This window comes from Physeter macrocephalus, chromosome 6 (assembly GCF_002837175.3).
Source record: "Physeter macrocephalus isolate SW-GA chromosome 6, ASM283717v5, whole genome shotgun sequence".
NCBI classification, from domain to species: domain Eukaryota; kingdom Metazoa; phylum Chordata; class Mammalia; order Artiodactyla; family Physeteridae; genus Physeter; species Physeter macrocephalus.
The window spans coordinates 58562250-58589474 of record NC_041219.1 but is presented as its reverse complement, the minus strand read 5'-3'; the positions used below and the strand labels follow the sequence as shown (position 1 = coordinate 58589474).

Genomic DNA, 27225 nt, shown 5'->3' with positions numbered 1-27225 from the left:
ATAAAAAATAGATAACAAATAAGGACCTTCTGTAGAGCACAGGGAACTTTTCTCAATACTCCATAATGACCTATACAGGAAAAGACTCTAAAAAAGAGTGGACATATGCATATTTATAACTTATTCACTTTGCTGTACACCTGAAACTAACACAACATTGTAAGTCAACTATACTCCAAAAATGCTGAAGAGGGTGTGGAGAAAGGGAACCCTCCTATGCTGTTGGTGGGAATGTAAATTGGTACAGCCACTGTGGAGAACAGTATGGAGGTTCTTTAAAAAAAAATATAGCCACCATGATCCAGCAATCCCACTCCTGGGCATATATCTGGAGAAAACCATGGTTCAAAAGGATACATGCACCCCAATATTCATTGCAATACTGTTTACAATAGCCAAGACGTGGAAGCAACCTAAATGTCCACCAACAGATGAATGGATAAAGAAGATGTGATACTTATATACTATGGAATATTACTCAGCCATAAAAAAGAATGAAATAATGCCATTTGCAGCAACATGGATGGACCTGGTTATTATCATAGTAAGTGAAGTCAGAGAAAGACAAATGTCATATGATATGGTTTATACGTGGAATCTAAAAAGAATGGTACAAATGAACTTATTTACAAAACAGAAATAGGCTCACAGACGTAGAAAGCAAACTTATGATTACCAAGGGGACAAGTTGGGGGAGGGAGGGATAAATTAGGAGGTTAAGATTAACATATAAACACTATTATATATAAAATAGATAATCAACAAGGACCTACTGTATAGCACATGGAACACTATTCAATACTTTGTAGTAACCTATATAGGAAAAGAATCTGAAAAAGAATAGATATATGTATATGTATAACTGAATCACTTTGCTGTGATTACTTTGCTGAAACTAACACAACATTGTAAATCAACTATAAGCCAGTATAAAATAAAAATTAGAAAAAAAATACTATTCAACCTCCTTTATTCCTAATGTAGAAAAAAAACAGTGAGAATTGTCTTTATTTCTCTTTATTTCTCTTTTATTTTTTTGTTTCTTATACCTTAAATCTCTTTCTCTTTTTTCCTTTTAGCAAAGTGCTTCTCATACTTTAGGATACAATTAAGCATCTTACCACAGAAAAGAATTTTCAACTCTTTGTTCCTGTCTTCTAGTTGGTATGACTAGTTCTTTCTTTATTTTTCACACTGTGCTTTGAAACTATGTTCATTATTGCTATTAGATGTATTTCTCTTACTTGAATTTGACTTATTTAGAGCTAAAATCAAGTCTTGTAAATTTTTATTTCAAAATTTGTAGAATTTGTAACAGTCTTGGCTAATTTTATTGCTGCTCTTCATCCCATTAGAAAAGAAAAAGGAATGAAATAATGCCATTTGCAGCAACATGGATGGACCTAGAGATTGTCATACTGAGTGAAGTAAGTCAGACAGAGATAGACAAATATCATATGATATCGCTTATTTGTGGAATCTAAAAAAATGGTACAAATGAACTTATTTACAAAACAGAACAGAGTCACAGATGTAGAAAACAAACTTATGGTTACCAAGGGGGAAAGTGGGGGTGGGGGGAGGTGGAAGGACAAACTGGGAGATTGGGATTGACATATACACACTGCTATATAAAAAATAGATAACAAATAAGGACCTTCTGTAGAGCACAGGGAACTTTTCTCAATACTCCATAATGACCTATACAGGAAAAGACTCTAAAAAAGAGTGGACATATGCATATTTATAACTTATTCACTTTGCTGTACACCTGAAACTAACACAACATTGTAAGTCAACTATACTCCAATAAAAATTTTGAAAAAGAAAAGAAATGCAAGTGCTGTCTATAGGTAATCTGCACAAAATTATTCATTAGACACATTTGATTATGCAAATAATATTAAAAGTTGTTATAACAATCAAGCTTTAGTGATTTAATTATATTTTGCCTATTTTACTTTAATTTTTTAACATAATTTAACTACAAAACAATAGCTATTTTATGCTTCTAGTATATTAGTCCAAAACAAAGGGCAGAAATTTAAAATATTCAATTCAATTACAAAACTATATGAGTCAATATTTCCCCTTTAATTTTTATAAATCTGTAGTGAATGTTTCTCAGTTTTCTTTGGTTGTTTCATGTCCCAAATGGAAGAAAACCTCAGCACGAAAGAGAACATCCCTCTTTTAATTACTTCCCTTTTCTGGTTGACTCCACCTCCATTATGAAGTCTTTCTGTTTTTTTGTGGATGTGAAATGATTTTTAGAATTCTTAGTGGTCCTCTTCTTTAGGAGACCATTCCTAGGGAATAATACAAGAAGATTTAAGTATCATAAAACTTTGGAATGGACAAACTCAGGATGGTGCTACGTGAAAACTCTGGATCTACTGGTAAAAGCTTCTCATTTGTTCTATTTACCCTTTCTTTAATGGAGTATAGCAATAGTCTGGCAGTCAGTGGATCTGATTTAATAGTGATGGGCATCAGGAGGGTAAGTTATAGGAAAAGGGCAATAAGCCGCCTATAAGGCAGTACTTTTATCTTCCATAGATTCGAAATTGCAGATGTGAGATAAGGATTTGATTTGGCATCAAGTCTGTAAAACTGCTTAAGTGCAACAAAGTAAGGAACTAAAATTAACTGAATTGTACTGAGCTTGAAACTAACAGTTGTTAGAAAAATAGAACAAGTAGGAATGCATATTGATTGAAAGTTGCTTCCCTAGAGGACATTTAGAATAACACACCTGAGTGTTGAAATCTACTTCGTGACCTATGTGGATGCATTAAACTTATTTAGCATTCTTACTCTTCTTTTTCAAGCTTTTAGACTGAGGTATAACATACCATGTGAAAGCATAGGTCATAAGTGCACAGTTCAGTGAGTTATCACAGAGGAGTGACTATCATAGCATTTTTACTTTTAAATTACTGTTAGGTGAGAGTAAGAAGGAGAATTGAGTGATAGAGCATTTTATGCTATTTTTGGAGATAAGGCCCAATAGTGGGGTTTTCAAATATGATCTTTGTCACTTTTTCCTCCAATGTATTGTTCAACTACTATTTAGCAGGCACTGTGCCAGGTACTGGTGAAACTGGTGAACATGATAGATATAATTCATTCCCTCATGGAACTTGCCATCTAATAATGTGGATCCGGTAGGCTTGGAGATGAGGGTATCAGTGGTTGAATATTGCTCTGTGCCTGAAGGGAGAACTGCCCGCTTCTAAGTTTCATCAATGCCTTTTCAGTTTTCCAGGTTTTAAGGCTCAATCTTGCAATGCTTTTTCCATCCCCAACTCTCTTCTAATTCCTCACCCCTAGATTGCCTATAAACATGAACGTTTTCAAAGCTACTGAGGCTGTATGATCCTGGCTACGAATTTTTCCTGCCTGCCTTGCCATTTAGTGGGGAGGATATTCTGTCTTGGTTTGACCTTCTTTGTTAACCTCAAACCTCTGAAACCATCTGTCTCCTCCAAAGCCTCTTTTTGGGAAGACTCTACTTTTGCTCTCTTTCGTCTTTTCACAGAATTTAGAAGATGTTCTGCCCACTTAAGTCCTTTCACTATTGCTGTGGTCTCAGTTCTCAGTTCCTGTTTGGTCACCAGTTCTCTTGGTGAGTACATTGTCAAATTTACTTGCAACCTTAGCCCACTGTGGCAAGAGTCACTAAAAAGCAAATAATTCTCCTGAAGGCTAAATAGCATCTAAAAACATCCTTCATGGTTTCAAAGTAGAAGATAATAGGAAAATATCTCCATTTCAATTTCCATTTGAGTCAAAAAGTTTCAGTTAGATTTTAACTAGCATTTTAAAAATTCATGATATTTTCCGTATATGTGTGAAATAGGCACTAAGTTCCTTACAACTGGTCTTTTCATCCTCAACCTCAGCCTTCTTTCTACTGATCTTAGGATTCTGGAGAAACTTACATAGCTGATCCCTATAAAATTCTGTAATATCTTTTTTTATAGTAAACTATCCATGAGAATATATAAATTGACGTTATAAAGAATATCAGCCATTAAATAAAGATATCATACAGTATTGGATTACCCAGATTTACTGATTTTATGTCGTTGCTTAATTTGAAGCCTGTGATACTGATATTTGCGTTTTTAATTTCTATGAAATAACATTCTCCTATTGTACCCTGGATAGGTCCAGAAATATTTCTCGAATCTGGCTTTGAAAAATAAATAAGTAATCTAAAGAATAATAATTTTCTACTTGCTCTTTGGATCTTGACCAATTGCTGCCTTTACCTACTGTTACAGGAGGAACAGACAAGGAGTTGAGGCTAAAGGCTGGTGAAAACAAGTGTTCTGGGAGAGTGGAGGTGAAAGTCCAGGAGGAGTGGGGAACTGTGTGTAATAATGGCTGGGACTTGGCCGCAGTCTCCGTTGTTTGTAGGCAGCTGGGATGTCCAACTGTTATCAAAGCCACTGGATGGGCTAATTCCAGTGCAGGCTCTGGACGCATTTGGATGGATCATGTTTCTTGTCGAGGAAATGAATCAACTCTCTGGGATTGCAAACATGATGGGTGGGGAAAGCATAACTGTACTCACCAACAGGATGTTGGAATCACCTGCTCAGGTAAGATTTGCATAAGTCAAGCCTTAACATGAAATGCTTTGTGAAAAAAAACCTATGGGTTAAAAATTAAAAGGAGCCAGTTTTCTGTAAGTAATCTAGTCCACGTATAAAATTACCCAATCCGTTGCTAAAAGACCAGAAAACACATGAAAAAGCCCATGTTTTAAAAAAAATCGAAAGAGATTCTGAATACTACAGTCAATGAGGAAGTGACTAGCTTCAATTTATATTAAGTAATCCTACTATAACTTTCTACTTCTACATAAAAATATCATGATATCTAAGTTAATTCCTTGTCCCCTTTCCCCATAAAATGCTACTTTCATGCATTGGCCCATAAATCATGACCCTTTTTCCCATTAATTGATAATCAACTTACTCTATCAGGAAATAAATATTCTTAGCACTAATCCTTTTTTGTTGGAGGAAGGATGTTTTGCAAAGTAGAATTGCTTCTTCCACTGTACAATGCTGTTCATTTACTATTACAAGGTAGTTTTAGTTTTAATTTATAAAACATTTCATATATTTCATCTCATTTGTCCTTACAATAGCCCAGACCTTTCTGCTGACAAATCCCAAGGTCATGTTTCTGACCCAGTTCAGATTCCTGGGCTGCCAATTTCTCTTTGCTTACGTCATTGACCTTTATGTAACTTTATCACAACCCAGCCTTTCTATTAGAGATCATCTCCTCCATAGGACTGATTTTAGAAAGGACTAATCTCTATCCAGGCATGGTGGTGTAATGGGAGCAACACAGGCTAGTATCTAGAAAATTGCTCGGCTGCTCATTAATGCTATTATTTTGAACAAGCTGCTAAATCTTTCTAAACTTCAGTTTCTGAGCACCCAATAATATAATACATGTAAAGCTGCTGGTACACTGGCAGGTAATAGGTGTTAAAAATTAACATTAGTTTCCTCGTGGCTCACTGTTTCTCATTATCTAGACAACTCATTTCTCTTTCTTCTTCTCTTCGTCCATTCTTCTCCTCTTCCCCCTTCTTCTTCTCTTTTATTGTTAATCATTTTGCAGGGAAAGATAAGAAATAACAATTGTAACATCTACAGCAAAGTTAAAAATGATAATCAATCTTGCCAGGCTCTTACTATAATTATTGCTGTCTATAAGTTGACTGTTTAAGCTAAGACATCAGTGTAGTACTTTTAACTTGTGTTCTGTTTTTCATACCTTTACATAAGGATCCTTTATATAAGGATGACATTACTCAAACTTGGTTTTTGAAGTTTATACACCTAAACCTCCAACTGGTGCGTAATAATAGAAAGGGATGTGTAGCCACTCAGGGACTCATGAGTTTCATGAGGTTTCTGAGTTCATATTTCTGAGGTTTCAGAGTCTGTATTTCTGAGATTCTCTACCCTGGTCAATGCTCAATCCTCAGAGCATCTACTTAGGAAATTCTATTATTAGGAAATTCTATTATTATCACATGCATAATAGTAAAGAGGATAGACTCTGGTGCTAGATTGTCTTTTTGTTTGGGTTTGTTTACATTGTCTCTACTGTTTTCTGGGTGTTTGATCCTGTGTCAATTATTTAACCTCAGTTTGCTTATCTGTGAAGTAGAGATAGTGGTAATGACACGTAATGCTTAATGTTGTTGTGAAGACTGAAGATAGCATATGTAATACATTTGGAACAGCATATGCACATTTTGATTGTAAGCTGTTATTATTATTCATGATACAAAATCTTGCTGAGTGGATGTCCTTGTCTGGAGTTCAGTGCTTTTAAAATTGAATTACTTTTTCAAAAAAGAACTTCTAAGCATTTTATTCAACCACAAACACTTTCTGATTTTTAGGTGTCCCAAAATTTCATCCCAAGTCTCTTTTTCTCAGGTATTTTATTCATCATGGAAAATCTAAGGATAGCATATAGAGAGAATTTTCTTTATGAAAAAGCCATTCTTTGCTAAAAATGGTAGTGGGTGCTTCAGGGGAGGGAAAAGAAAGCTTTGATTCAGAAAAAAATTGGTAAGAAATAAATTACCTTGATTAATTCCCAATTTTTAATGTTTTTTAAAAAAATGTTTACATATAGAGAGAATTTTCTTTATGAAAAAGCCATTCTTTGCTAAAAATGGTAGTGGGTGCTTCAGGGGAGGGAAAAGAAAGCTTTGATTCAGAAAAAAATTGGTAAGAAATAAATTACCTTGATTAATTCCCAATTTTTAATGTTTTTTAAAAAAATGTTTATTTATTTATTTTTGGCTGCATTGGGTCTTCATTGCTGTGCATGGGCTTTTCTCTAGTTGGGGCAAGCAGGGGGTACTCTTTGTTGCAGTGCGCGGGCTTCTCATTGCAGTGACTTCTCTTGCTGTGGAGCACGGGCTCTAGGCACGCGGGCTTCAGTAGCTGTGGCATGCAGCTTCAGTAGTTGTGGCTCATGGGCTTAGTTGCTCCGCAGCATGTGGAATCTTCCCGGACCAGGGCTCAAACCTGTGTCCCCTGCATTGGCAGGCAGATTCTTAACCACTGCGCTACTAGGGAAGTCCTAATGTTTAATGTTTTTGTATACCACTTTTGCAAACTATCATGCATGCTTATGCATTCTTGTTTTGCTTTTTCCTGTTTTCTAATTTCAAATTCAACTTCAAGCAATCATTCATGCTCTAAACTGATGGTCATAAAAAAAGATTAAAATAAAAATTTTAACTGTTCAACAAATGACTGGTTTGTCATTTTTGCTTCTTTGTAGTATGAACAAATTTTATTTTTTCAAGCTTTTTAAATAAATACTTTGAGGCAAACGTATCTATTTCTACATAGAAGTGTTTATTATGCCTCAGTAATGGAAGAAAACAAAACAAAACACAAAGTAAAGTTTAATCTGTTAAAGACTTTTTTACAGATTAATCGTGGGTTGGTTTTCAAAAGATTAAAATTCTCCAAAATATGAACAGGGGCAGCATCCAAAATGAAGCATCATTTTTAAGGATCGGATCAAATCTCAAGTGACTAGAGGAATATTATTTTCTAAAATCACTTCTGAATACATATAAATATTACTTCTGAATTCTGGTCTTTTCTCCGCTCTAGATGGATCTGATTTGGAGATGAGGCTGATGAATGGAGGAAACCGGTGCTCAGGAAGAATAGAGGTCAAATTCCAAGGACAGTGGGGAACTGTGTGTGACGATAACTTCAACATAGATCATGCTTCTGTGGTTTGTAAACAACTTGAATGTGGAAGTGCTGTCAGTTTCTCTGGTTCAGCTAATTTTGGAGAAGGTTCTGGACCAATCTGGTTTGATGATCTTGTATGCAATGGAAATGAGTCAGCTCTCTGGAACTGCAAACATGAAGGATGGGGAAAGCATAATTGTGATCACGCTGAGGATGCTGGAGTGATTTGCTTAGGTAAGGACTGGCCTGTGTTTTTTCTGTTCTCCATGAGAGGACAAAAAAAGGGGGTAAAAGTCTCAAAAGGCTGAAATCCTAAAAACATAATGAAGTCTGCTTCTTTTATCGCCTTATTATTACCGAATTTCAGGATGCAGTTCTGATACCTGTGGAATTTTTACCTTAACTGTAATTAGGATAAATAGGTTAGGGGGGAATGATGACAGTGAAATTGAGATCCAAGTCATGAGGGTAGAAGGAAGTGTTTAGAGAATAGTCCACTCCCCCCATCCCTCCAAAAAAAGAAAGAAAAAGTTAACTGTTAAAAACTGGTTAAAATTTTGCTTTCTGGATGTTTTGGAGCACCCCCCCTTATCACCCTCTACCTACAAAAGTCTCCTCTTTAGCCATTTTGACCCACCCTTTCTTAAACCCACCTTTTCTTAAATTCACAGAATCAAATGATTTAAAAAATTGGTTTCCTATTAAAACCTCATTGATGTTAGTGCTATGTTATGAGCAGGCACTGTGTCTGTCTAGAAAATTTCATGTTTCACGCTTGATTACGGGACAGGGACATGGCTTTGCATGTACAAGACTGTCACTCTCCTTTCTTCACTTGAGTGCCAGGTTTGAAGAAGACCTAGTAAGTCTTGAACCCCAGGGAATATTTAGGAAACTATAACTAGGGTAAAAATGTCCCTGTATTCACCAGGTATTTTTTTTTTTCAAATGAAGGAATTTCAATTCAAACTAACTTTAAAATGAGAGAATACTGACTCAGAAAACTGGGAAATCCAGGAGGTACAGTTGGCTCCATCCAAGCACTGCGCAGCTTGAGGGATCTTAGTTCCCCAACCAGGGATCCAAGCCCGGTCACAGCAGTGAAAGCACGGAGTCCTAACCACTGGACAGCCAGGGAATTACCAAATTGGCTTTTTTCTTGTTGAATAATGTGACCATCTATAGTCTAAACCACAAAGAATGGGATTCCTACAGAAAAGATGGATTCTGTTAGCTAAAGAAAGTGAAAGGGATTTGGTGTAGAAAAAACCCAGTATGTACCTTCTGTTTCCCTCAGTGTGTTTTATACGTGCTGAGTAATCACAATAAACAGCATTGTGACAACAAGAACCAAAACTGCCTGAGGAAAAAAGCAATTTATTTATTATAGGATATTACTTAGAATCAAGTTCTGTTCTTTGAGGACTATTGATTGGGGGAAGCTCAAAGTGGTAATGGTGAGGTCCCTTTTCTCTTTGCTTTGCTTTTAAACTACAGAAGTGGTCAGAAAGGGGTCAGGCATGTAATACAAACCCGGTAGTCTGGGTAGGCAATGAAGTCAGAGGCAAAAGTGAGTATTGAGTATTGAGGCAAACTGGAGTGTGTATGTCCCACCTAGACACCTGCAAATATATATTTAAAAGGGAAAAAACCAAACAATTCCAACAAAAAAATCTGTGGTGATCAAACAAGCAAATATCTAGATAAATTTCAGTCCCTGGGCCTCCTGTTAGAAACTCTTCCTATAATGCATGCTCTCCATAGTGAGAAGCCCTGTCTTCTTTTTTGTTTTTTAATTTTTATTGATTGATTGATTGATCTTTTCCATTATGGTTTATTACAAGATATTGAATATAGTTCTCTGTGCTATACAATAGGACCTTGTTTATCCATTCTATATATAATAGTTTGCATCTGCTAGTCCCAAACTTCCAATCCGTAAAAAGTCCTGTCTTCTTGCCTGATCCACTCCTCCTTCCATCTTTAACGATTTTCAGTGGTAATATATCGCTGTTTTCTCTATCTCTCCTTTAATTCATCTCAGGTACAGCTGTTTAGAGTGCCTTCATTCTTGTTTCTTTATCACTGTGTTTCCCTCTTACAGAGGGAGCAGACCTGAGCCTGCGACTGGTAGATGGAGTCACTGAATGTTCAGGAAGATTAGAAGTGAAATTCCAAGGAGAATGGGGGACAGTGTGTGATGATGGCTGGGATAGTAACGATGCCGCTGTGGCATGTAAGCAACTGGGATGTCCAACTGCCGTCACTGCCATTGGTCGAGTCAACGCCAGTGAAGGAACTGGACATATTTGGCTTGACAGTGTTTCCTGCCATGGACATGAGTCTGCTCTCTGGCAATGTAAACACCAAGAATGGGGAAAGCATTATTGCAATCATAATGAAGATGCTGGTGTGACGTGTTCTGGTAAGTTAAAACAAAACAAAACAAAAACAAAAACAGAGGAGGAAGGACCTGTGTTCTTTAGGAGTAGGAATAGGTGTGAGATGTGAGAGAGAGAAATATCTAGTAATTTCCTTGTTGGGAATTCTTTTACAGTTGTGAGGAATCTTTAACGCATTCTTTATATGACTAGTTTGGTGGGTTGTCTGACTCTATTTTCTATAATAATTTTTCCGACTGCTGTTAGGGACCACACTTCAAATTCTAAATCTACCTGGAGCTCCAAAAGACAAAATGATATAGGTCTTTTCTTTATATCTGATTTGCTCGTATTTTTTAGCCACTGACAATTTTTATTAAGTTTTGAAACTGTCATCCCATTTCTAAGCAAATTCATGGTCTATACTGACTCTTCAAAAAGTCAGGAGATGCGTAAGCCAGAATTTCCAGTGTCTCAGTATCTGGGAAGGAACAAGATTTTAAAAATACCCTTTGAGAGCTAACCTCCATATGTATCTATGGCCTAAGTTTATGTTTCTTTTGCAGATGGATCAGATCTGGAACTGAGACTTAAAGGTGGAGGCAGCCAGTGTGCTGGGACAGTGGAGGTGGAAATTCAGAATTTGATAGGGAAAGTGTGTGACAGAGTCTGGGGACTGAAAGAAGCTGATGTGGTTTGCAGGCAGCTGGGATGTGGATCTGCACTCAAAACATCCTATCAAGTTTATTCCAAAATTAAGGCAACAAACACATGGCTGTTTTTAAGCAGCTGTAATGGAAATGAAACTTCTCTTTGGGACTGCAAGAATTGGCAATGGGGTGGACTTAGTTGTGATCACTATGATGAAGCCAAAGTTACCTGCTCAGGTAAGACTTTCAATCAACGTGTTAAAAAGTTGCATTCCAATTTTATTCTTTTACATGTAGCTGTCCAGTTTACCCAGTACCACTTATTGAAGAGACTTTCTTTTCTCCATTGTATATTCTTGCCTCCTTAGTCATAGATTAGATGATCATAGGTGCATGGATTTATTTCTGGGCTCTCTATCCTGTTCTATTGATCTACGTGTCTGTTTTCGTGCCAGTACCGTACTCTTTTGTTGACTGTAGCTTTGTAGTATAGTCTGAAGCCAAGGATCCTGATTCCTCCAGCTCCGTTCCTCTTTCTCAAGATTGTTTTTGGCTATTTGGGGTCTTCTGTGTTTCCATACAAATTTTAAATTTATTGTTTAGTTTTGTGAAAAAATGCCATTGGTAATTTGATGGGGATTGCATTAAATTTGTAGATTGCTTTGGGTAGTATGGTCATTTTAACCATATTGATTCTTCCAGTCCAGAAACACAGTATATCTTTCCACCTGTTTGAGTCATCTTCAATTTCTTTCATCATTGTCTTATAGTTTTCTGAGTACAGGTCTTTTGCTTCCTTGGGTAGGTTTAGTCCTAGGTATTTTATTCTTTTTTATGTGATGGTAAATGAGATTATTTCCTTAATTTCTCTTTCTGATAGTTCATTGTTAGTGCATAGAAATGCAACAGATTTCTGTATATTAATTTTGTATCCTGCAACTTTACCAGATTCGTTGATGAATTCTAGTAGTTTTTTGGTGGCCTCTTTAGGGCTTTCTATATACAGTATCATGTCATCTGCAAACAGTGACAGTATTACTTCTTCCTTTCCAGTTTAGATTCCTTCTATTTCTTTCTCTTGTCTGATTGCTGTTCCTAGAACTTTAGATACTACGTTGAATAAAAATGGCAAGAGTGGGCATCCTTGCCTTTGCTCCTGATCTTAGAGGAAATGCTTTCAGCTTTTCACCATTGCGTTTGATGTCAGGTAGATTGCCTATCTGCACTTCACTTAGTTCTTATTCTGGGGGTTTATCTTGTTCCTTTGTTTGCAACTTGTTCCTCTGTTGCCTCATTTTGCCTAACTTGCTGTTTTCAGTTCTACATATCTGGTAGATTGGTTACATTTCCCAACCTTAGAGAAATGGCCTTTTGTGGGGAATGTCCTATGCTTTCAGCAGCACACTCCCCTCTGGTCACCAGAGCTCTATGTTCTAGGGGTGCCCCCCATGTTGACTGCACAAGTCCTTCTGATGTGTTTGGCATGGGGTAGCTGGCTGCAGAGACGAGAGGTGTCCCAGGACTAGTGCTGTTTCACTGTGGGTTGAGCCAGGTTCTACAATGGGTGATTACAGAGCCAGGGTTCTCAGATCTAGTGTCATACTGCTGGTGGGTGGAGCTTGTTCCTGACATGGCTGGCTGTGGGTTCCGGGGTGTCCCAAAGCTAGTGTTGGCCTGCTGGTGAGTGGAGCTGGTTCCTGGGGCAGATGGCTGAGGGGTCCAACATGTCTCAGAGTTGGTGTCTACCTGTTTGTCAGTGGGACCAATGTCCAAGGGATCCTGGGGCTGGTGCCCACCTACTGGTGCATGAAGCCATGTCCTGGGGCTAATGCCAGCCACTGGAAGGCAGACAGGTCCTGGGGTCCCAGCTATAGGGCCCAGGAATCCCAGAGCTGGTGTTGGCTTGCTGATGGACAGGGCCAGGGTCCCAGAGGTGCTGGTACTGGCCTCTTTGTGGGTGGGCTGTGTCCTGACAAGGCAGGTTGTGGGGCTACGGTGGTCCTAGGGCTGGGGTCTGTCCACTGGGGGATAAGGCTTGTCCCAGGGCTAGCAACAGCCCTCTGGTGGGTGGAGCTGGGTCCCAGGGTCTCTGGCTGCAGGGCCCTAGCTGTCCCTGTACTAGTGCCGGCCCACTGTGGTGTGGGGCTGGGTCCTGGGCCCTCTGGTGGGCAGGGCCATGTTCCAGGGTAGCTGTGGGCTCAGGATGTCTCAAGGAAGCCTGCCTGCTGGTAGGGGCAGTAGTGGGGGAGGGGTGTCGCTGCCTGATGCTTGGTCTCAGGTGTCTCAGTACTGGTGCTGACAGGTTGGTGAGTGGGTCTGGGTCCTGGTGCTAATAAGCTAAAGAGAGGATTCCAAAAATGACTTTTTCTAACACCAGTATCCTTGTGGCAGAATGAGCTCCCCAAAATGACTGCTGCCAGTGTCTATGTTCTCAGGGTGAACTCCAGTCACCTCCTGCCTCTCCGGGAGGCTCTCCAAGATCAGCAGGTGGGTCTGACCCAGGCTCCTTTCAAATTACTGCTTCTGCCCTGGGTCCCGGAGAGGGTGAGATTTTGTGTGTGTCCCTTATGAGTGGAGTCTCTATTTCCCACAACCCTCGGCTCTCCCAAAAGTAAGCCCTGCTGGCCTTCAAAGCCAAACGTTCTGGGGGTGCAGGACCCCTGGGCTGGGGAGCCTGATATGAGACTTAACTTCTCAAGTTGGATGCTTAATTAATTTTGATTCTTTCCTGTTTATTAATATAACCATTTGAGGTTATAGGTTTTCCACTGAGTGTACCAGTAGCTATATCGTATAATTGATGAATTGATGCTCTGTGAATCTGGGACGCAGAGCTTCCTATGACTGTTATGTGGTCATTGTGAATTGCTCTTTTTAGTATTATAAGTTTTCCATCATTTATGGTTGAACAATTTTTTTTTTTCTGGCTGTGCCACACAGCTTGTGGGACCTTAGCTCCCCGACCAGGGATTGAACCCGCGCCCTCGGCAGTGAAAGCGAGAAGTCCTAACCACTGGACCACCAGGGAAATCCCCAAAAATTTTTGTTCTGAATCAAATCTGTCTGATATTAATATCTCACCTGTTGCTTTATTTTCTATTCTCTTACTTTCAACCTTTACAAATAATTTTGTTCCAGGTGCATCACTTGTACTCAGAATTGGGATTTATGTTGAAAAGGACACTGATAGAGTTACTTTTTTGAAACGGGAGATGTATTTGACCTTAACTTAGTCATATTATGCATTATTATGTTGTCATATTATATATACATAATATGTATTGTTGTGTAATATGCTACAACTGAAAACATATTTCACTCTATGACCTTTATGGGGCCTTTGCATGTGTTTGGGAATGTGTAAGCATATTTGTATGTCTGATAATTTCCTTCTAAATTTAGAAAGGGTTGTCTATTTTCCTATTAATTTATTTTATTTAATTAGTATGAAGTTCAGCTGCAACTACAAGAGAAACCACCTGAGTGGCTAAAGAAAAAAAAAATTTTTTTCTCATTTAAAATAAGTCAAATAGGTAAGAAGTTTAAGGCTGTTTGGGTGGTGCTGTGGTCACCAAGAAACACCTAGAGTTGTTCTTCTGCAGTAATTATCAAATCCTACTGGACACGTTAATGAGTTGCCCTGAAAGTGACGAAATGTGTTGGTGAGCCAGTTTGATAGACCAGGTTCTGCCCTCTGAGAAGCTGCTCTCTGCGCACTGTCCTTCACGAGCCCAGTTGCTCTTCTCAGGGCATTACTTCCTAGTGCGTTGTTCTCATAGTCAATTCTGAGTTCAGTTTGGAGAGTATACCTGTCCGGGGGCTGCACAGCTTTCACAACCCACTTTCTGCTGATACTGATTTGGATTGCAAACCTTGGATTGCTTTTAGCGTTGAGTAATCATTAGCCGATGTTGGCTGCCCTCAAAGTCAGCAAAAAATTCTCTCCAAACTTAGCAGGCTTCTAGTCTGTTTGCTTTAATCCAATGCCATGTGAAAGTAACAACAAAGAATAAATTACATACTTTGATCTATCCTGTGACCAGGCCCTTCCTCTTAATTTATTGGCCACTGCCCTAAGGTCATTTGAAACCCTGTGTTTGGAAAGGCAAGACCTAAATCCTGTCTCTGCTGGTAGGCTCATTGTCTTTGTATGCAGAGCATCAATTTTATTTTCTGCTAAATCTGCAGTTTTATCACCACCTTAATTTAGGGGACAGGATACGTAGGGTTTTTTTTTTTCTTCAATCCTGTTAAGTTCCAAATTATAGGACTCTCAATTAACTACATACAGTAGCTGCAGGCAGAAGATGTCTCCCTCACAGAATTAGTATTTATCCTTCCATTTCTTCTTGCAGTCTAGCTTCTTCTAGTCTGAGCTTACCTCTCTCTTAAGTGTTGAAAGTGGCAAGGAGGATTCATGCCATGTCAACATTCTGATATTTTCTTTTTTTATACCTTTATAAAAGTATACTTTTCTTTTTTTACACTTTTCCCAATATGTTCTCAAATTTTTCACCTTTAGTAAGCACTTGGTTTTCTTTCCAAGGTGACATTTGTCCAAATATCTTACCATGGATAACATGACTTATTAGCTTTCCAGCCTACAATATCTGAGTCATTAGTATATTCTGCCCATGAATTCCATTCAACCACATCCAAAAGTTAGGTTTTATTACTAGAGTACCTCACTTATGATAACACATTCTGAATTATTTAGGATTCTATTAAGCTGCCTATAATAGAAATCGCAAATAGCATAAATCTGCAACTTAAGGTGGGCCCCTCTCTTTACAAAATTATATTTTTGTTTGCTATTTGCCGTATGTGCACTTTGCTTCCTTTTGTAAACTCTCTTACTATATTTCTGTAGCTTTCTGGAAGCTCTTCTATTAATACTTATTTTGGGGCCTAGATTTTAGCTCTTTCCTTGTTTTTCTAGAAATAGAGTTTGTAATTTTATTTTTTGATTTACTTGATACTTTCAGAAGATTTCCAGGAAAAAATTACGGAAATACTGTCTATGTGCCTGTCAAGTTCAAACTACGAATTCCATAATCTGTTCAAATTCTTAGACTTTTATAAAGCACAAGGTTTTATGGCTGATAGGGGCCAGAACTCAGTAAATCTGGAGGACTAGAAAGACAAAGTAACAATTTATCCCTGACACGTAGTTTAGACAAGCCAGCTACAAAGAAGTCTAAGAATTTTGGCCACAAAATTGCTTTGAATCCCAGACATTTTGTTTGTGATGACTGTATATTTGCTGTAGAGGACATCTGAACCTAAGAAATGGTTCATTTGAGTTGTGTTTTATTCTGCTAAAGTCTAAAAAATAATTTTGAGACTAGAATGATTTATACTTCTTCAGAGTCTGGAAAGGAATAAATGATGAAAATGTATCAATGCTTCTTTAAAGCATATTGTGTATTTTATCTATTACGAAACAAAAGGAAGTAACTCTAATAATTATTTCTTATATTTGTTCTTCATTTCTCCATTTCTTCATTTATTCATTTCTACAGAAAGACATGAATACAGATTTAGTTATGGATGTCAGGGAAAGTTTAACTTATTGATTAAAGGAGCTAAATCCAGGCACAAAAATTCAATTAATGGCTTTTATGTTAAAATGCACTCATAGGTTTAACAGGAAAAAAAAAATCCCTTAAAGGGGTAAATTACCAATATTCTAACCATGTACACAGAGTAAATGGTATAAGGAATCCAATCTGTGGTACAGATTAATGTGTTACTAGCAGTTCATGAAATAAAGGCTGAGGATACAGTCTCCAAGACATTTCTGGGTGGAAGAATTTCTCTTTTGCCCTGGACTCAAATATTTTATGACAAAGGAAATAAGAGGATACTTACAGAAGGGACTTGTTTTCAAGTGCTTCACAAGTTTTCACCATTAAAGAGAAAGTTATTTGTTTTTGTTTTGTTTTGGTTGGGGGGAGGTTGTTTTTTCACTGGTTGTGTTTTATTTTGTTCGAGATTGATCTAGATGAGAGAGCAAGAGGTTAAAAGAAAGCTGAATTTGGCTCAATCTACGAAACTGGGTTTTTTTGTTTTTTAACACCTTTATTGGAGTATAATTGCTTTACAATGGTGTGTTAGTTTCTGCTTTACAACAAAGTGAATCAGTTATACATATACATATGTTCCCATATCTCTTCCCTCTTGTGTCTCCCTCCCTCCCACCCTCCCTATCCCACCCCTCTAGGTGGTCACAAACCACCTAGCTGATCTCCCTGTGCCATGCGGCTGCTTCCCACTAGCTATCCACCCTACATTTGGTAGTGTATATATGTCCATGCCATTCTCTCACTTCGTCACAGTTTACCCTTCCCCCTCCCCATATCCTCAAGTCCATGCTCTAGTAGGTCTGTGTCTTTATTCCCATCTTAACCCTAGGTTCTTCATGACCTTTTTTTTTTTTCTTAGATTCCATATATATGTGTTAGCATATGGTATTTATTTTTCTATTTCTGACTTACTTCACTCTGTATGGCAGACTCTAGGTCCATCCACCTCACTACAAATAATTCAATTTCGTAAGAAACTGCTTTTATTCAGGGGTTTAGGTCTGTCCAAAAGTGGAATAGGATTATATGAATATTAGCTAATGATATCTCGGAGGAATCTCATGCTCAAATAATGATTCAACAAGATTAAATCAAGGACTTGACTCAAGAATCTTTCATTATTTGTGTTGTAGAGGCATTATTTGCTTTAGTCTTAGCTGTGTTTAGAAAGCAACGTGTTCTTCAACTCAAATGTGGATAAAACTTGCTTTGTACATATTTAATGGATAAATGGTGAAATTTTTGCATGCTGAGTTATTCTATACTTCTATAATAGAGAATATAGTCAGATCTAGAACACTTCAGGAAACTGGCGAGGGCTGATAGTATATCTGTGTCATGCTGATAGTAATGTTGAGGGATCGTAAAAATTAGTGATATTTAACAGCAGGCATCTCTAAAAACCTTATGCCTTTTAGAAAGTCCAATTTCATATGCATTTCCTTTCCTTCCTCTCTTTTAAGGTGAATTAAAGGAAATAGTTTGTATCTCTCACGTAACTTGAATTACCGCTGAGTATGTTAAAAGAAACTCAGACTTATCTCGATGAGTGTGCTCTCAACCTGGCAAAGAATGTCCTTAAAACCTGAGCCCCATTTCTTCAGCTTTATTTCTCGTGTGTCTTTTCTTTACATTTTAAATTCCAACCATGGTAAATTATCCGTAATTTCTCAATTACATCATGCTATTTCATGACTTTATTCTTTAAATGCCATATCACACATTATTTACTTGGCAAACTCCTCATCTTTTTATCAAACTCAGTTCAGATTTAATAGAGCTGATGACTCCTTCATTTGTTAGTTTTGTATCTAAAATATGTATCTAGTTTTGGACTCAAATTATTATTTGAACATGTGTATCTTCTACTAAATTATGTGTTCTTGAAGGAGAGAGCAATTAATGAGAAACTGAGCAGCCTTGAAAAGAAGTAACTTTTTCCCAGGTACATAAGGTTGGGAAATATATAATAAGTAGAGAGAAAAGTGTCTGCAGAGGTACAGAAGCTTGAGAAAGAATATTTAGGCTGAGGTGTCAGGTATGATTGGTAGAGTAATAGATGTTAAGGCTTTTCAGGTGACCTCATAGAGTATTTTCAAGTATGCTAAGAAAACAGTGCTTATTATCCCCCCTTAATTTGAATAGATGGGTGATAATTGGGGAAGCTGCCAAAGCTCTCTGTGCTGCAATTTCCTCAAAAGAAAAAAATGGTGATAATAATAATAATATCTACTCCCTCATGGGAATTACACAGCAAGTGATCAATACATGTTAGCTACTGTGGTTATGATTATTATTAGTAGTATTAGAATTATCTATTCTCACTGATAGACTGAACTCTGTGCCCATCCAAATGCCTAAAATATTGTAGGTGCTTAATAATATTTGTTAAAAAGATAAATTATTATATAAGTAGTAAAGAAACACCGACTTACCTTGAAGACAAAGAAATTATGTGAAAATATTTGAACTTTAATAATACACTCATGGTCATGGTGTAGATTTACTGGAAAGAGGACTTAGAAGCTAGGAGACCACTTAGGAAGCTATTGCAAAAGTCTACATGACAGGGCTTCCCTGGTGGCACAGTGGTTGAGAATCCGCCTGCCGATGCAGGGGACACGGGTTCGAGCCCTGGTCGGGGAACTAAGATCCCACATGCCACGGGGCAACTATGCCTGTGCGCCACAACTACTGAGCCTGCGCTCTAGAGTTCACGAGCCACAACTACTGAAGACCGCGTACCTAGAGGCCGTGCTCCGCAACAAGAGAAGTCACTGCAATGAGAAGCCCCTGCAGCACAACGAAGAGTAGCCCCCACTCACCGCAACTAGAGAAAAGCCCGCGTGCAGCCACGAAGACCCAACGCAGCCCAAAATAAATAAATTAAATAAATAAATAAAAAGTCTACATGACATATGATGACAAATGACATCAAAGTAACGATAAATATGGAGGAAAAATATGCTGGAGGACTGACACATCCTGGTGGCTTCTACATGTGCAGTGTATTGTAGGGGATCAGGATTCTAGGCTCTCTAGTACACTGCCTGGCTCCAAATCCTGGCCCTTCACTAATTTGCTGTGCGACCTTAGCAAATTACTACAGTTCTCTATGTTTTAGTTTCCTTGTCTGTAAAACCGGAATGTTATTAATAGTTATACCCTAAGGCAATTGTAAGGATGAAATAATGTTTGTTAAATACTTACTAAAATGCCATATACATGTGTATATATATATATACACAAAATAAGTGTTCACTTTAATACTCACTACTATCATTACCATTATTTATGGGGAGATAAAAGGGGGTTCAATTTCAGGTGATTCTAATTTGGTCCTGGATACCATTAATTGAGTAAGGAATACTCAATACTGGGCTTGTCAGTACATAATTCATTCAATTTTGAACACCTTAAGTTCCAGATGTCCAAGTAGATCTGCTTATAAATATAAATTTAAAGAGAAATGTATAGATGAAAACATTTATTGGCAGTTAAGAGAAGATGTCCATTGAGAAGATGAGAAAGGAGGATAGAACTTTGGTTGGGGAACACATGAAAGGTTCTGATAAAGCACTGTCAGGCAGGAAGGAGGAGAAAACAGGAGAAAAGGAGCATCTCCTGTCAAGTGTGACAGGGAAGAAGAGGTCTGCTGCGTTCATTTTGGAAGCAGGAAGTATTGATATATTAAAAATCCTTACCTAGAACCATTTGAAATGGTTGGGGCAGACCCCTTGGGTGACGGACTGCATATAGGGCTAAAAATTAAAGAGGATGGACACCCATTATCTGTGGTCTCCAATGTGATGTATAACATAGGCAAAATACTGAGAGGAAAGAGTAATCGTGCTCCAGGAATTACAGGTTCCAGGAGGCAAAGTTCCAGAACTGTCTCCGATGAAGAGGTCCAATGAAGGATGGGGAGGTCTGGAATTTGCTAAGCCCAACTCTAGGCAGAAAAGCCAAGAGGAAAGAGTAGCTTCCCGTTCTCACTTTTCACTCCCTGCCTCACTCTCATCATGAAGGAAAATCTTGGAATCACGTTCTCTCTCACTGAAATATTACTTTTCAGCCCACAGGGAACCCAAACTAGTCGGAGGGGACATTCCCTGCTCTGGTCGTGTTGAAGTGAAACATGGCGACACCTGGGGCACCGTCTGTGATTCTGACTTCTCTCTGGAAGCGGCCAGTGTGCTATGCAGGGAATTACAATGCGGCACGGTCGTCTCTATCCTGGGGGGAGCTCACTTTGGAGAAGGAAACGGACAGATCTGGGCTGAAGAATTCCAGTGTGAGGGGCACGAGCCCCATCTTTCCCTCTGCCCAGTAGCACCCCGCCCAGACGGGACCTGTAGCCACAGCAGGGATGTTGGAGTCGTCTGCTCAAGTGAGACCCAGAGCACGTGTTCAATTTGTGCCCGTACTGTGAAGAGGGTAGGGTTAGGTAGTCACAGACACCTTTTTAAAGCCCTGTCTCCTTTCAGGATACACAGAAGTTCGCTTGGTTAATGGCAAGTCCCCATGTGAAGGAAGAGTGGAGCTCAAGATTCTCGGGACCTGGGGATCTCTCTGCAACTCTCACTGGGACGTGGAAGATGCTCACGTTTTCTGCCAGCAGCTGAAATGTGGAGTTGCCCTTTCTACCCCAAGAGGAGCGCCTTTTGGGAAAGGAAGTGGGCAGGTCTGGAGGCACATGTTTCACTGCACCGGGACTGAGCGGCACATGGGAGATTGTCCCGTGACGGCTCTGGGTGCATCGCTATGTTCTTTGGGGCAAGTGGCCTCTGTAATCTGCTCAGGTAAGAGAAGAAGGGCAGCCGGCGATGAGCCTCTCCCATGGTGGTGTGCCTTAAGAGAGGGTGTAACTACAGCGAAGAACAGAAGTAAAAGGGAATGATCCGTTCTGAGGGGTCATGAGAAGTGTGCCAGAATGTTAACTTCATTTATCTTTTTAGAGGGAAAGTAAACTTAGTTCTCGTGGACCTCATAATTATGCCGTGCTTACCATGTGCCTTCTCAGAGGGCCTGCTTCATCCCCAGCCTGGTTGACCCATCCACCTCTCTCTAAAGCTATGTTTGTCCTAGCTCACCTATTTAACACTCCAGCTGACCTCCTTTCCTCACCCCAACTTTTTGCATCTCTTGTGACTGATGACGTTTGGTGTTTGCAGGAAACCAGAGTCAGACGCTCCCCCCGTGCAATTCATCATCCTCGGACCCAACGAGCTCTATTGTTTCAGGAGAAAGTGGTGTTCCCTGCATAGGTAAGAATCCGTGACCAGTCTATGAAAATGATCTCAAAATCCTTAGAAATGCATTTCTATTTTATTTTCTCTTTGCAGGGAGTGGTCAACTTCGCCTGGTCAACGGAGGCGGGCGCTGTGCTGGGAGACTAGAGATCTATCATGAGGGCTCCTGGGGCACCATCTGTGACGACAGCTGGGACCTGAATGATGCCCACGTGGTGTGCAGGCAGCTGGGCTGTGGAGGGGCCATTAATGCCATGGGTTCTGCTCATTTCGGGGAAGGAACTGGGCCCATCTGGCTGGATGAGGTGAACTGTAACGGAAGAGAATCTCGCATTTGGCAGTGCCATTCCCATGGCTGGGGCCGGCACAACTGCAGGCATAAGGAGGACGCAGGAGTCATCTGCTCAGGTAAGTTCTGCATAATTGCAATTGATTATACTTATATGAGAAAGGACTGAGGTGGGGCAAAGGGTAGTGAAGGATATTAATCTGAGCAAATTCCCTAAAATACGGGTTCAGAGGGGACACTTGTGAGTTTCCGGCTGCCGGAAGTGTGGATTTGATGAATTAGTGCTACCTCATGTGCGAGGCAGTATAATATCAGAAAGAGAAACATTCAGAAGGGAGTTTGCATATCATGAAAATTACAGCAAAACGAACCATAAGTTCTTTTACAAACATATGTGGCGCTGGATATTGGGTAAGGATTTAGTGCACCACTCGATGATAGCTATATTAATAAAGTAGATTTAAAAGGACAGCAGAAATACATTTGGTGCTACATTCTACAGAGAAAAAGATAATCACCATGCTCAAGTAATTTTTAACGACAGATAAATTACCATAACAGGACACTGCTCTTGTTTTGTATACATGGTAAGATTTTAGAAAGCATCGTGAAGCACAGAAATGTACTCAGTTGTCATGTATTGGAAAAAAGAGTGCTATGACTTAGGGAAGTGAAAAACTCTGTATGCCAGAAGAGATTTTGCTATCACTCACATTCAGTGACGTAAATCTTGTAGAGGACATACACAACAAAACTGTGAAGTGTCAGAAAGGGAAATATTTCATTTTAAGGAAATGTATATGAAACATTGGTTTTAGTGGCTGAGTGTCTCAATAAATTCTAACTATCAAGGACAACTGCCAAAAAATGAACAGAACAGGGTTAGAAAGCTAAAATTACGGTAATTTAGGAAGAAAAAAATCCAAACTACGTAATTCATAAAAGGCTCTGGGCCTTTGATTAAGATTTAGACGTCAACCTAGAATCACTGTTGGCATTTTAAAGAGGTCTCTAATTACAAAGTCCAAGACTAGAAAACCAGAAATATTTATAGAACAAATACTATATTTTAAAAAAGTCTACCAAATCATCCAGACGTTTCTAAAGAATTACTAGTAATGAAATTACTAGTGTATCGTACCTATTTTTAAATCCATTCTCACACCAGAGTAAAGGGAGAGAGTCCTCTGAATCTTCAGAAAAGATTTAAAACTGCTGACTCTCTACTTCATCCCAGAGTTCATGTCTCTGAGACTCATCGGTGAAACCAGCAGAGAGACCTGTGCAGGACACCTGGAAGTGTTTTACAATGGAGACTGGGGCAGCGTTGGCAAGAGTAACATGTCTGCAGCCACAGTGGGAGTGGTATGCAGGCAGTTGGGCTGTGCGGACAAAGGGAGCATCATCATTCCTGCATCTTCAGACAAGACGATGTCCAAGCACATGTGGGTGGACAATGTTCAGTGTCCTAAAGGGCCTGACACCTTATGGCAGTGCCCATCGTCTCCGTGGAAGAAGAGACTGGCCAGCCCCTCGGAGGAGACCTGGATCACGTGTGCCAGTGAGTATCCATTGGACTATATGAAACTTCCATTCTGTAGCTCCACTAGCATCTTCTGATCTAACTAAACAAGAAGGAGCAAACTTTGGTTAATCCTTATTCTACCTGGATGATGTAATGGGTTGTATTTAATTTGGCCTCTAGGTACTCAGGATCAGTGATCATTTCCCCAAAGACTATCATACTCTGACGGTCTTCTCAAAGTTTTATTCAGTTGCTACCTCTGTGAACAAATGAGGAGAAGAGAATATGTAATTCAGCATTTGACTATTGAATCGCCCCATTTTTCTTTCAAATAGTATCTCGTTACACTTAATACAAAGAGAGAAGCAGTCAGAAAGATCAATCCTGAATTATTTTCCCATTCTACACCTTTTTAAACCGGAAGAAGATTTCTATCTACCTGGCAGTTTGAGAGAATTTAACATTTTATATTTACAATGTTAACTTTATCTATTTGACATTTCCTAAGTCACACTAACATTCTTTTTTAAAAAATTTTATTGGAGTGTAGTTGATTTACAATGCTGTGTTAGTTTCAGGTGTCACACTAACATTCTTATGTCCAGCATGAAATACACCCAGTTTGCTGGAGGGACATTTGCTTTCATAAAAGATGAATTTTGCAAAAATGTAAAATTTAAAATACACATTAAATAAGCAAAGTTTTAAAACAGATTTTTTAATATCATAATCCTTTTTTAAAAAACAACTTTATTGGAGTATAATTGCTTTACAATGGTGTGTTAGTTTCTGCTTTATAACAAAGTGCATCAGCTCTACATATACATATATCCCCATATCTCCTCCCTCTTGCGTCTCCCTCCCACCCTCCCTATCCCACCCCTCTAGGTGGTCACAAAGCACCGAGCTGATCTCCCTGTGCTATGCGGCTGCTTCCCACTAGCTATCCACCCTACGTTTGGTAGTGTATATATGTCCATGCCACTCTCTCACTTCGTCCCAGCTTACCCTTCCCCCACCCGTGTCCTAAAGTCCATTCTCTACGTCTGTGTCTTTATTCCTGTCCTGCCCCTAGGTTCTTCAGAACCATTTTATTTTTTTATTCCACATATATGTGTTAGCATACAGTATTTGTTTTTCTCTTTCTGACTTACTTCACTCTGTAGGACAGAATCTAGGTCCATCCACCTCACTACAAATAACTCAATTTCGTTCCTTTTTATGGCTGAGTAATATTCCATTGTATATATCTGCCACATCTTCTTTATCCATTCATCTGCTGATGGACACTTAGGTTGCTTCCACATCCTGGCTATTGTAAATAGAACTGCAATGAATATTGTAGTACATGACTCTTTTTGAATTATGGTTTTCTCAGGGTATATGCCAAGTAGTGGGATTGCTGGGTCATATGGAAGTTCTATTTTTAGGTTTTTTTTTTTTTTTTAAACAGAAAACAAAACAATATTCGTAAAGCTAGGCAAGCGAGCGTTAAACTGGAGAAATATAAGGCTTGAGGCTTATTGATTCTTTAGATCGAAACTGTTTGGATTCACTTTCCTTCTTAAATATTGGTGTACCATTTTGGCTTCAAAAGAATCGCTTCTTGCTTCTGCCCCTCTCTTTGGGGGAGGGGTCGCTTAACTCAGGGATGTGATGTTAGAACGGCCTCCAGGGGGCGCCACGATGCGCGTGCTGGCCGAGTGGACCCCCTCATCCACTTGGGTGCCTGACAGGCTAAATCCGGACTGATGGAGCTTCCTCACAGGCGGGTTGGGCCGCGTGGGAGAGCCCCGGGTGGAGCCGGCGGGGGTGCCCCCCTTGGGCATGGTGGTCAGGTCGAACACTGGCCCGTCATACATGCCCCTGGGCACTGTGTGCAGGTCTGCCATCTTCCTCCGGGCTTTAATGCGCTTGTAGACATAGTCCGAGAAGGGGCTGCAGGGAATGAAGCGGCCAGCCCCCTGGGTCACGTGCAGGTTGCCATCTGCCAGCATGATCTTGCCCTGGCAGATGACCACCAGAGGAGCCCCACGCAGCTCCATCCCTTCAAAGATGTTGTACTCTGCAGCCGACTGGTGGTTCTTGGCAGAGACGATCTTGACAGCATCTGGATCCCAGATCACCAGGTTGCTGTCAGACCCCACAAATATTCTTCCCTTGCGGGGACACAGGTTGAAGATCTTGGCAGCATTTGTGCTTGTCATGGCCACGAACTGGTTTTCATCCATCTTCCCTGTGGTCATGGCCTTGTCCCAGATGACAGACATCCGCTGCTCCACACCATTGGTGCCCTCGGGAATGGCTGTAAAGTTGTCCTTCCCGATGGCCTTCTGGGCCGTGCTGATGGTGCAGTGGGCACTCCTGGAGAGCTGCAGGTCCCCACTGGCCAGCGAGGAGTTGATGTAGTCAGGGGTGGTTGGGTCAGGACTCAGAGGTGGGGATGTCACAAACACAGCCTCCTTGGCCCAGTTCTTGCTCCAGTAATGGGTCCAATCCGTGCCCAGGCTGGCGGTGATGGGCTCACCAAAGACCACGTTTCCTTTTTTCCTGGCTTGCGAGATGAGGTCCGCTGGGCTCTTGATCATGACCTTCGTGACGTAGAGAGGACAGTTGGTTTGGCTGGTGATGGTGATGGCACGGAACACAGCCTCAGCTTCCATCTCCTCTGGTCTGCTCAGTACATGGCCTTCTGGGCCGGTTATCCCCATTTCCAACATCCGGGTTTGCTCCTGGGCAATGATATCCCCATTCTCAGCGTGCACCTGAGCGATGGCTCCCAGCTCTCCCAGACAGGTGAAGATCTCATACAGCTCTGTGTTCGACATTTGATACAAATCCTTATAGGCCATGGAAACCATGAAGGAGTTCACCCCTTTGTCCTTGATAAGGCTCTGCACCTCCTGCTTGATGCTGTCATTCCAGTGGGTAATGTCCATGTGTAAGGAATAATCACAGCAGCTCTTGCCATCGGCCCACTCCCGCCACTTCTCATAGGCCTCCGTCAGGCTGGACTCAGGCTCGGGCACCACGTGGTCAATGATCATGGTGGTGCCCCCCACTAAGGCAGCCTTGGTCCCTTGGAAGAAGTCATCCACTGTTGTCATTCCCTTGTAGGGCATCTGGAAGTGAGTGTGGACATTGATGCCTCCAGGGATCACCATTTTCCCATTGACCTCAATGGTCTTCACCCCTCCAGGCACAATCAGATTGTCTCCAATTTGCTTTATTAAGCTGTCTTCCATGTAAATATCAGCATAAAAGAATTGATCATCGTTGACGATTCTGCCTCCCTTGATCAGAAGACGTTCGCTCGCGATCCGCGGGGTGTTCTTCTTGCCTTGGTAGGACATGGTGCATTCTTTCATGTGTTTGTTGGCCATCTGCATATCTTCTTTGGAGAAATGTCTATTTAGGTCTTCTGCCCATTTTTAAATTGAATTGTTTGTTTTTTTGATATTGAGCTGCTTGTAAATTTTGGAGATTAATCCTTTGTCAGTTGCTTCATTTGCAAATATTTTCTCCCATTCTGAGGGTTGTCTTTTCGTCTTGTTTATGGTTTCCTTTGCTGTGCAAAAGCTTTGAAGTTTCATTAGGTCCCATTTGTTTATCTTTATTTTTATTTTCATTTCTCTAGGAGGTGGTCAAAAAGGATTTTGCTGTGATTTATGTCATAGACTGTTCTGCCTATGTTATCCTCTAAGAGTTTTATAGTGTCTGGCCTTACATTTAGGTCTTTAATCCATTTTGAGTTTATTTTTGTGTATGGTGTTAGGG

At 39.9% G+C, this 27225-nt stretch overlaps 2 protein-coding genes across 2 annotated transcripts in view; one reads left to right on the top strand and one right to left on the bottom strand.

Annotated features, from left to right (window-relative positions):
* The first annotated feature begins 1082 nt into the window (after positions 1–1082).
* Positions 1083–27225, top strand: part of CD163 (CD163 molecule) — a 41555-nt gene continuing 15412 nt past the window's right edge. The window contains exons 1-13 of the mRNA XM_055085457.1: positions 1083–1164; positions 1356–1427; positions 2300–2399; positions 3542–3628; positions 4290–4610; positions 7680–8000; positions 9871–10191; positions 10714–11034; positions 20458–20772; positions 20870–21184; positions 21557–21649; positions 21728–22042; positions 23161–23484. Of these exons, the coding sequence (XP_054941432.1) occupies positions 2354–2399; positions 3542–3628; positions 4290–4610; positions 7680–8000; positions 9871–10191; positions 10714–11034; positions 20458–20772; positions 20870–21184; positions 21557–21649; positions 21728–22042; positions 23161–23484 (2779 nt within the window). The 5' untranslated portion in view covers positions 1083–1164; positions 1356–1427; positions 2300–2353. The remainder of the gene's footprint in view (positions 1165–1355; positions 1428–2299; positions 2400–3541; positions 3629–4289; positions 4611–7679; positions 8001–9870; positions 10192–10713; positions 11035–20457; positions 20773–20869; positions 21185–21556; positions 21650–21727; positions 22043–23160; positions 23485–27225) is intronic.
* Positions 24967–26801, bottom strand: LOC102993021 (dihydropyrimidinase-related protein 3). The gene has a single exon (XM_024132653.3). It carries the CDS (start codon positions 26799–26801, stop codon positions 25089–25091), a length of 1713 nt encoding a protein of 570 aa, XP_023988421.1. The 3' UTR covers positions 24967–25088.